Source organism: Echinops telfairi, unplaced genomic scaffold (assembly GCF_000313985.2).
Source record: "Echinops telfairi isolate 266 unplaced genomic scaffold, ASM31398v2 ScPeMD7_7420;HRSCAF=8458, whole genome shotgun sequence".
Classification (NCBI taxonomy): Eukaryota; Metazoa; Chordata; class Mammalia; order Afrosoricida; family Tenrecidae; genus Echinops; species Echinops telfairi.
This window is the reverse complement of record NW_022111320.1, coordinates 26213583-26225056: the sequence shown is the minus strand read 5'-3', so window position 1 is coordinate 26225056 and position 11474 is coordinate 26213583. Positions and strand designations below refer to the sequence as shown.

Sequence of the window (11474 nt, the reverse complement as noted above, 5' to 3'; positions counted from 1 at the left end):
GTAGACAATACGGAGGTAACCATTTTTCACCTCTGACCTGTCACACGCTGAATGCTACTACTGCTGACCAGTAGTGGCAGACATTGGCACAGCACTTCACAGACAACCTGGGCGAGAATACAAACAGGGCAGCTTCGGTTGGACCACTCAGCAATGCCTGCGGAAACGGGCGTGGACATATCCGCAAGGGGAGGATGGTGCGGGCCCGGGCAATAGTTCATTCGATTCTATAAGACCAGGCAGTGTTTCCTTCTGCTGTACACAGGGTCAGAGCCGACTCAAGGGCGTCTAGTAAAAACAAAACATGAAATGTAGCAGACACACTGTGCGCCAGCAAGTCTACCAGTATGAATCCTCCTTGAGGTACAAAAAGCTCTATGTACCAGAACGCGGATGCCAGCATTCGGTATGCCCAAAGCAGCAGCAATGAAGTAGCCTGTGCCCACCAATCGAGACCCGTTAAATCCGGCAAAGATGCCCATTCCTCAGAAGGACAACTGACCAGCCTAAGAAGAGTACAGCAGATCGCGATGGAAAGATCTCCAAAATGCGAAGAAAAGCAAACTAGGGTCCATTAGAGGATCCCATTCCTATAGAATGCAGCTATAGATAGGCATGGCTGTATCCACACACATATATGAATACCGATACCAACACACCGACATCTCGGAGAGGGTGCTCAAGAAGCTGTTAACAGCAATTACCTCAACGTTATGTGAATAGGTGAAGAAACCTTTTTAATGTGATCCACTTGTGTCTTATAAAAGCAAAAAGACGTATATTAAAGGGAGGCAGAGGAAACCTACCCCACTTAGGCAGTACATAGGACACTTAGGAAGAGTCCAGAAAATGCTAATCCTGGAAAGCCAGGGACAGCAGAAGGAAAATTAAGTTTAGAATTAGTGCCCTACCTATTGCTTACAGCTTTAGGGCAGGTCAAGAAGGGCATCACTAGTGAGAACAATCATCCGAAGCAAGCCAAAGGAAAGGGGACAATCTAGCACCAACCAGCCAGCCAGCCAAGCACGGAATAAACAATATGCTGCCACAAAACCATTCTGGGTTGCACTCAGACATAGCAGGTGATCTGAGACATTTCACACAGCCCCAAGCAAGAAAGTGGGCAAGTATGAAGTATGAAATCATCAGCACCTGAGAGTCTTTCTACCAGAGGGAGAATACCAAAACAAAAAACAGAAAACGGAGAGAGGAACAGACAGGAGCCTCACTCCTACGGGGGTCTGTAGGTAAGCCAGAACAGGTGCAGAGCCTTCTTAGTTAGCCTTATCTCAGTGCGAGGAGGAGAACAGGCTCAGCGGGGCCTCTCCGGTTAACAGAAAAGCCATGCATGCAGCAAGTGAAGGTGACGGTGATGAAGAATTTGCTGTGAATAGAAATCATTCCCCCAAATAAACACACTGCTAGAGTTGACTGCAACTCATAGCAACCCTACAGGACAGGGTGGAAGTGCTCTCAAGGGTTTCCAAGACAAGCTTTTTTTTAAAATCATTTTCTTGGGGGCTCTCACAACTCTCATCACAATCCATACAGCCCTCCCTTGGGTCAAGCACATTTCCAAAACAAACTCTTGGAGTAGAAAGCCTTGTCTTTCTCCCATGAAGCAGCCAGTGGTTTTGAACTCCTGACCTCATGGTTAGTGGCCCAAAGCATAACCCACACCACTACCAAGGATTGATCAGTCTTTCCGGAAAAGGAGGACAGATTTACATAGGAGGGAGGAACAGGTAGAAGTCACAGGCGGGAGCTACAGGGATGAAAGGGAGCACCCTCAATCTGAATGTTAGTATTTACTGCGCTGGGTGAGTTTTATAGCCCCATCTTTTTGAGTGACAGGAAACCCTGCCGAACAATCCACGGGGAAGGACACGGTCACTCCCACAGCATCTGACACAAGAGGCCACACCAAATCCCGAGGAGAAAATAATTCGTACTTGGTGCCAAACTACCCGGCACTTAAAATGCAGGCATTCCCTGCAGGGCACATAATCAATTCGAGGCCTAGCTTTCATGTAACGATCAGTGACAACCACGATTCGAGAACCGTCACTGACGACGCTGGCATCTAGAATGAAACCCACTTGAGCGTCAATAGACCGGTTACCAGCTGCCGGCATGGACCACATGGAAAGCAACAGGAGTCTCTGGCCATCGACTGCCAGCTTGCCTCAGCATTCTCTCTACAGGAGAATCCGACCCTTTTGGCCTGGCTTTCCATGGAACTGTAGCTACTAGGTAGGAATTCCATGATGGGACAGGATATAGAAGACTCTGAGAAAGACCAATTTCCCCACAGGAACACTTTCATTCACCCAGGCTGCGGTGCTAGGCATATCCTGGGTATCAGAACACCCCAAGCTCCCCTACTGCTGTGACTTACCTTAGAATTCGTTTCCATGTGATATTTGGCGCAAGCCTGAAGCTGAGTCACCCAGTACTGTTTCTCTTTTGCATCAGCAGCTAAAATAGAGAAAGCAATGCTTGCTGAGGTGGTTTCAAAACACGTCCCATCGATGTCCACATGCCCACCCAGGAGGATGGGGGCCGTGGGGAGTGCAGGCCAGGGGAGAAGGCAGGGCCTGGTCAGCGCAGACCTCAACATACTCAAGCAGCCCACACTTAAACCCAAACAACCCAACAAACACATGCCACTAAATCTCCACGGGAAATTCCCTCTTGAACTACATTAAAAATGTATTTGGAAATGTCTGCTGTAAGAACAACTTTACTTTTTATTTTTCTAATCTCCTCTGGACGAAGGGGGAAAAAAAGCATTTCTACTCTGTTAAATAGGCAGCCGGGAAGGGAAACTCATGTTTATTTTTGAATGCCTCTACCTCGGGTGGCTAATAGGAGTATCACAGTGGCGTTTTCCAGGGTCTTTTGTTATTCACCAGCGTTGTACTGTGAAGTTATTACCATTTACAAAATAAGCGTTTGGTTGAATTACCATTTTAATATGTGCTCTCAAGGATTCATATCATCATTGGACAGAACAAGATGCCAAATGCTGCCTGAGAGATCCTCAAATTTTCCCCCAAAGAGACAATAAAGTTCAAGTCAACCGAGCAGTTACCTTCTCCCACCTACATCCCATCTCTCAAATAAGACACACTACGATTATTTCCTGGAACTATGGCCTGACACACATTGCAGCCAAATCTAGACCACGGATTTAGTGATTAACTGCATACACATCGACTCAAAAAAATACACAGGATGACTATTGGAAATGATCACTGTTGACAAAGACGAGTCTACTGGTTGCAGCCTGAACGCTCAGGTGGGGAAATACAGAGCCAGCAGTTCGTTCACGACATCCCACAGCCCTCTGGCTCTGTCTTTAAGCTGGACTCCTGCCCCAAACAATTATAGACTAAGACCAGGGGAGGAGGACTCAACTTTCCAAGAGAAACTGCTTCTGGATCGAGTGTTTTGGGGGGGTGTTTATCCTCCTTGTCTTAAGAAAGCTTAACTAATTGTTTGTGATAGCACTGTCCAAGAATCCACACAGGAAAAAGGTCACAGGTGTGGGGCACCACAGCCACGGTGGCCCTTGGCACACAGGGACCACATGGTGGGAGCCCAGGGGCACAAAGGCGATGAAAACTGAAACGGCCAAAGGCCCAGCTCTGCACCAGATCAGTCTTGGCCTAAGTTTCCAAATGCACAAACACGGATCTGGGTTTGTTTGTGCTTTGTTTTTCAGTTGTTACATCAACAAGAACCTCGTCTCTTATGATTATTTCAATGTTTCGGTTTTTTTAATATTTTAATAAACCACCGAAGAGCTGTCTCTATCTTAAGACATTTATAACCAACTATTAGCAGGACTTTTATAGGCTTTTATAGTTCTAAAAACTATACAATATTTAAACAAAAATAGCAAGCAGACAGAAACATCCTATAATCTGCCATCTTAACAACGCACCTATTTCTATATGTTCTTTTGCTTTGTCTGTTTTAAACTACAGTTGACCCATTTTTATGTCTTATATTGTAAACTGGATGTGTCCTTAAGGAACCCTGATGGTCTATGTGTTGGGCTGCTAACCACAAGGTCAGCAGTTCAAAGCAATCAATTGCTCTGCAGGAGAAGAGGAGGCTGGCTGCTCCCTTAAAGATTTACAGTTGCAGAAACTCACAAGGGCAGTTCTACTCTGCCCTATAGGGCCACCGTGAGTCTGCAGTTGATTTGATTGCAGGTGGCTGGGGCGCATCCACTGTCCCCACCCCCCACCACTAAGTAGGTAATTCCCAATTTATGATGTATTCAAATTCCAACAAGCTTCAGGTGGATAATTTTAATATTGCACTTCTTTTGAAAACCCAGGGGTTTAATCAATCAAGAGAATATCTACTACTCAAAGGCAAAACTGGATGGCTCAACTGTCAAGTCAGCTGGCTTTTCCTTCATTTTATAAACCACAGGCAGGATTTTTTTTTTTAATATAAAGTGCCACTAAATTTTTCACCTGCTATTGTTTCTGCTGTGCTCTGACAATTTATTAAGCAATAAAGAGTAAAGCGCAGCCCAGCACAGTATAAATCTAGCCAGCTGGAAAGTGCACTGCAGGAATCTCAACGGAGAACATGATCTTAGCATATTGTCCTCCAACCTGAGGGACTTTCTTCATTAACTAGATGCATTCTTCATTGCATTAGGTTTGCAGCTCGTGTGTCTAGATCTGGCGTGTAGATCGCTCCAGCTCTTGGGCAGTAAAGCTTGGTGCGAGCACAGGGTGGACTGGACTGAGATGGAAACCTAGCTCTTTCCTCTGGCTGAGAGCGAGACAGAGAGAACATTCCCTTCACTCGAACAGAGGAAACCCTAGGTAGGAAAGCAGCATGATTAAGCAGCACAAAAAGTTAGGCCAGGGGCCCTGGTGGTGTAGTGGTTATGCACACTGGGCTGCAATCCACGTGGTCAGCAGTTCAAAATCACCAGCAGCTCCTTGGGAGAAAACTGGGCTCTCTATTCCTGTAGTTTCGGAAACCCACAGGGGGTCACTCTGAGTGACATTCGATGGCAGCAAGTTTGGTTTGGGTTAATGTTTAGGGCAGGACCCCAGGTGGCGTATTGTTTACAGCTTGTGCTGTGAACACATAGTCAGTAGTCCGAAACCAGCAGCTGTTCCCAGGGAGAAAGGCCAGGCTTTCCACTCCCCTGAAGAGGTAGTCTCAGAAACCCACAGGGGCAGTTCTGCCCTGCCCCACAGTGTCGCTAGGAGTCCACACGGCACTGACTCTACGGCAGTGAGTTCTGAGTTGTGAGAATGCTTGTTACCAGGAGCTCGGGTCGGGGTGCTGTTGGGTAAAACATTAGCCCATCAACTGGATCAGCGGTTCAAAACCACCAGCCGCTCCAGGAGAACATGAGGCTTTGTCCTTGCAAAGATTTAAGGCCTTTGAAATCCTGTATACGGAGGGCATGATTCAGAATCAGCTCAAAGGCAGTAGGTTTGGCTTGTTGGTTTTTTTCCCTCTTACTACTTAACACATATCCCCAGTGCATAATGCTGCCTTTTCCTCAGACCTTAAATAGCACTGGGCGTGCTAGTGTGTGTGTACATTTAGATTTTTGTGCATCGTGTTCTTTGTTTTATGTTATTGGAAAGCAGACAGCAGCAGCACGGCCAAGCAACTAAAACAGAATGCAGGTAGGCTGTCTAGTGCCGCCATCATCCTGCCACCATCAAGCCTGCATTTCAGAACATGTGTGGTGGATCGGCCGCCATGTCAACTCCAATTCATGGCGATTTCAGTTCCTGGTGGCCCAGTTCCTGTGCTCCAGAGAATTTTCAATGACTGACTTTTCTGACCACCACCAGCCCCTTCTTCCAAAGCACCTTTGGGTGAACTTGAACTGCCCACCTTTTGGTTAGCATCTGAGTACGGTAGCTATTTGCACCACCCAGGGATGTGTGCTAGAGTGCATTTGCAAGGCTCCCATAAGAGGCATGGTCGCTGTGGAGGAAGCCGAGCACACCTCCGCTTTAAGAAGCCAAGAGAATAGGAGGCGGCCTGCAGAAGAAAATTAACTCAGCCTGAGTTGGTTGGCCTTACTACTACAGTAAACTGAATGCAATGTGAGGGGGGCTTCAATGTGTTCTGGGAGCCCTGGTGACACAGTGGTTATGAGTTGGGCTGTGACCCACAAGGTCAGCAGTTCGAAACCAGTAGCCACTCCCTAGGAGAAGGATGGGCTCTCTCTACGCCCATGAACAGTTACAGTCTTGGAAACTACCCTGTCCTATAGAGTCACTACGAGTCGGTATCGACTCAACAGAATTGAGTTCTGGGTCAATGTGTCCAGGGGAACACGGAGCTCAGAAGGATAATGGAATTGTTTCCACAATCTTTTTGAAGCCCCTTGCATACTAAAAACGATTCTAGAGCAAATGTGGCTTTACTAAGAGGTGGTGCTAGGGAGAGAGGCAATGACCATTACACGTTCTCATGTCCACACAGCTCAGCCCCCACAACATAATGCAATGAAAAGACAAACTATAGAGCCAAGGAAAATGCATACTGAGCTAATAGAAAGTCTTCAAATGTTGCACAGCTCAGCTGTTTTGAAATCTCTTGCCCTTTCTGTCTTTAATCCTAATGCCCAAATTAATAAGGACAAGCAATTCCTACTGTCAACCCCCTGCCCCCACCCCTCCCATGGAGGCCTCTCCAACACAACAAATTGTTGAGGGGGGTTAACTTCCCCCCACCCAGACCTCCACACCCAGCCATCAGAATGTCACCCAGGACACCAGTCTGGAAGTCAACAGGAGGAGATCTTCGTACCTCTCAGTTTATACATCTCTCCGTTGGCAGAGTACACGACCAACATGTGAGGAGCTTCGTCACTCAGGGACACGATGGCTCCAGCTAACGACAGCGCTCCCCTTGGCTTCTGGTGTTTGCTTTGCTCGTTCACGAAATACTGCAGGATGCCAGCCTCGAAGTGCAGCACAAAGTACCTGTGCAGAGAAACCACAGCGCGTCATGTCCTCACCCTGTTTCCCACACCACAGCAGCCAGTGCAGCATACAAACGCACAAGACAATCCGACACCAGGCCCCACGTCCACGGAGCTGGAAATCAAAAGCCTCCCAGGTGGCTCCAGGGAAGTCAGGCCACAAGCCAAGAGAGCTGGTCTGAAATAAGAATGGGGTTTGGAACAGGGGGTGGTGCCACTGATGCCCACCACTTCCCCCAGGTGCCACATTAAATCCCAGAATGGTGAAAGAATAGCAGGTGCATTTCCACACAGCCTCTCATCACACGCTCCATGACCTCACAGGAACAGCTGGGATTCACCAGCTCTCTAAGAGAGGTCGTTTCACACTCAGGTGGCACAGCTGCTGTGAGGCGGCTGAACACCTGGCCAGTCTCAGGGCTCCAAACGGCTCTCTGCTCCCAGCGCATTGTTCTGTCAGATGTTCGTGCACACTCCAGCGAATTCCTTAACAGTTTTTTTCCCCCCCAAGACAAAGAGGCAAGAATTCCCTCTGTGCTCTAGAAGGGTGAAATGCCACCTAACTCTCCCTACGTCCAGGTTAAAAAGAGGAGCAAGTCAAATAGACCATTAAACCAAGCTGTGTTGCCAATGACCAGGGCCTGCTGACATTCCCAATCTATCAGCTCGGAAGCAGTCACCGCCGCCGCCCCTGCTCCCAAATGAACCAGCCATTCAAAGTGAGGCCCACAAACGTGCCAGTCCACGGCAGCCTCTTGACAGGGTTCCCGCAATCTGGTCTTACCTCCAGTACCCACAGCAGGGTCAGCGGAGCTGTCTCATTAAATAGCTCAGACGTCCAACAGGAGTGCACACAAGGTCCACACTGGCCGGAAGTCAACCACCACCCTCACTGCCAACTCACGGCGCCCTATAGCACAGGGCACAAGCGCCTTAGTGAGTTTCCCAGACTAACTCTTGATGGGAGCAGAAAGCCCCATCTTTCTCAAGGAGTGCCTGGTGGTCTCGAAGTTTCTAACTACTGATCTGGATGGAGGTTAGTAGCACAATTCATAACCCCTCGACCACCAGGACTGCCAAGACGACCACAGTACGATTAAAAATAAAGGCAGGTCCTTCACCACAGACCATCTGAGAAATACCTACACACACACACACACACACACACACACACAGAATGCCATTCCCTCTGACTAGCTAACATTGATAAATGACAAAGAAAAAAACCTTCACAGTTGCCAGTCAACGAAGCTAGACACCTGGCCACTAGGGCAGGCTCACAGAGGAGCTCTAACCTGTTTAATGATTCCGAAGCACACAGAGCAATACTCAACATCAGTCAGATACCGTCCTAGGTAGACCTCACAGTTTCAACATTAGACCGGGCTACCGCGTTGGCTTGCATAGTGCTGTGCTGCTGGAAGCTATGCCACTGGGATTGCAAATGCCAGGATGAACCATAGTGACCTGGCTTCCGTGGAACTTCCAGACTCAGAACAGACTGCAAAGAAGGAAGTAGTTGCTGAAAACCCCATGCACAGAACTGAAACATTAACAGCTACTGCCTGAAGACCTACTGCACGGAAACAGGGCATCGTCAGAGAGAGTGGCAGAAGATGAGCCCCCCCTCGGGTCCGAAGGCACTCCAAACATGACCGAGGAAGAGCTGCCTGCTCAGAGTCGAGTAGACCGCGGTGGTGTGGCACAATGCCTACGAGAGCTTCGTTTGCCGATGGGCCACAACTCAAAACGAGAAGAAACAGCTGTAAAAATCTAGTACCTGGAACTTGGAATGTACTAGGCATGAATCTAGGAAAACTGGAAGTCGTCAAAAATGAAATGGAATGCATCATAAAGATGGCTATCACAGGCACTGGTGAACTGACATGGACTGATAGTGGCCACTTTGAATCAGAAAATCATATGGTTTACTAGCCCGGGACTGACACAATTAAGAGGAATGGTGTTGTGTTCATGATCAAACGCAATTTCAAGGTCTATCTTGCAGTACAATGGTACAATTATATCTATCTATATTCAAAGAAACCCAATCAATACAACCATTATTCAAGTTTATGCACCATCCACCAAAGGGTAGTGAAGAAATTAAAGAATTGTATAAACACCTTTAGTCAGAAACTTATCAAACATGACATCAAAATGCATTGGAAAAAATTTGGTGACTGGAAGGCAAAAGTTGGTGCCTACACCACCACTGGATTCGAAGACTTCCTACTCACTGGCCTGTGATCCTCCTGCATTCGGCATCATTGTGTTTTGTGAGATTGAGGAGGGCTTGGTAGACCAGTGTTGGACTTATGGGCTAAGTCAGACTTATGGGCTTGGACTAGCCAGGGTTGGGATGTTTTCTGAATGTCCACTTACCCTTTATACAAAACTCTTTATACATATGACTTTCTGTGGATTTGTTTCCCTTGTTTACCCAGACTAACTCAAGCAAGAACTAATGGTGCTGAAGGAAGAAGTCCAAGCTGCACTGACAGCAGTAGCCAAAAACAAGGGTCCAGGAATTGATGGAATACCAACTGAATTGTTTCAACAAGCTGATGAAACACTGGAAGCACTCACTTGTCTATGTCAGGAAATTAGGAAGATAATTACTTGGCCAACTGACTGGAAGAGATCCTATTTTTGCCCTTTTCAAAGAAAGGTGAACATTAGAATGTTCAAATGATAGCACAATATCATTGCTATCACATGCAAGTAAAACTCTGCTGAAGATCATCCTACAGCAGTTGCAGCAGCACATCGGCAAGGAGCTGCCAGTGGCTCACACAAAAACATGAAACAAGAGGTATCATTGCAAATGGATGGATGGATCTTGGCTTAAAGCAAAGATTAGAAAGATGTGTTGTCCTATTGACTTCAACACATTGAACTGTGTGGATCATAACAAACTATAGCTAACCTTGAGAAAAATGGGAATTCCAGATGCTTCGTGTTATGTGAAACCCGTGCCTGGAACAAGTTGTGCAAGGAGACCTAGGGACTATTTCATGGTTTAACATCAACAAAGGCATGTGTCTGGGTTATATCCTCTCAAACGTATCCGGTCTGAATGGGAGGCAATCAGAGAAACTGGATTATATGAAGAGAGTGGTATCAGGATTGGAGGAAGGCTTACTAACAACCTGCAATATGCAAATGTGACAACCGTGCTTGCTAAGGGTGAGGAGGACTTGAAGCACTTGTTGATGAAGATCCAGGACTGCCACCTTCAGTATCAATTACAACTCAGGGTAAAGACAAAAGCCTCACAATGGGGCCAATAGGTGACATCCTGATAAATGGAGAAAAGATTGACATTGCTAAGAATTTTGTTTTGCTTGGATCCACACTCACTGCTCATAAGAGTGGCAGTCAGGGACCAAACGGTGCATTGCACGGAGCAAATCTGCTGCACAGCCCTCTTGAGAGTGCTCTGTGCCGGCCCGAGGCATGGTATTTTCAAATGCCTCGTGTGCGTGTGAAAGTTGGACGCTGACTAAGGAAGACGGAAGAGGAAATCAAGAGTTTTGAATCGTGGTGCTGAAGAAGACTATGGAAAGTACTATTGACTGCTGAAAGGACAAACCAGTCTCTGGACAGAAGTACAGCCAGGATACTTCTTAGAGACAAGGCTGACAAGACTTCTCACATACTCTGGACATTCTGTCAGGAAAAACGAATTCCTGGAGGAGGGCATCCTGTATCTGGTAGAGGGGCAGTGAAGAAGTCCCTCAATGAGACGGAGTGTCGCAGTGTCTGCCAGAAGGGCCGAAGCACAGGGACAATCCATGAGGCCGATGCAGGCCCGTGCACGGCTTTGTTCTGTTGTGCAGGGGGTCGCTATGGGTCAGAACTGGCTTGATGGCACCTGCCACCACCATGTTGCTTTGGAGGAATCATCTCTTTGGAAAGCTGGGTGTTCAGCAGCTGCTGTGATAAGAGACGCCAGCAAGCACCAGTGGACCCAGACAAGGAAGTCGGTTTCCTCGCATCCCCAAACCCAGTGTCACACCGTACTAATCATTACATTTTCTTTTTTTGTTGTTGTTGTTGTTGTTGTTGTTTTCATTACATTTTCTAAAGCTATAGGCTTTTCCGTTTTTACTTTTCCAAATGGCTACTGAGCTATGAAGGCAGATTCATATCTAATAGTCTCATTAGATAACACTGCTTTATTCCAATAATTTCATGTTTCCCTTAGTCAGGAACCAAGAAAATTCAGCAATCTCCAATTTAATTCAATCTCATAATAAACTGATCTGCTCTCTGGATCTCCATAGAAACCATTATCAGTAGGGTGTAAACCCTACCTACAGGGACTAGAGTAAGGCTTGAAAGCCTTTAGGGAGAAGTAGCCTATTGTCCTTAACAGGGAGTGTGCCCTATCAGTGGTGGGACCAGACAGTAGTCTGGAAGCTGAATGACTTCAGGGAGGATGTCTCTAAGCATCTGACCTCCCACCATATGCTGGCAA

At 47.0% G+C, this 11474-nt stretch overlaps 1 protein-coding gene across 1 annotated transcript in view; it reads right to left on the bottom strand.

Moving 5' to 3' along the window:
- The window catches only part of OSBPL10 (oxysterol binding protein like 10), a 375692-nt gene that overhangs the window by 212105 nt on the left and 152113 nt on the right, over positions 1 to 11474 (bottom strand). Inside the window, exons 3-4 of the mRNA XM_045297679.1 lie at positions 6817 to 6992; positions 2399 to 2478 (exon numbers count right to left, since the gene is read on the bottom strand). Of these exons, the coding sequence (XP_045153614.1) occupies positions 2399 to 2478; positions 6817 to 6992 (256 nt within the window). The remainder of the gene's footprint in view (positions 1 to 2398; positions 2479 to 6816; positions 6993 to 11474) is intronic.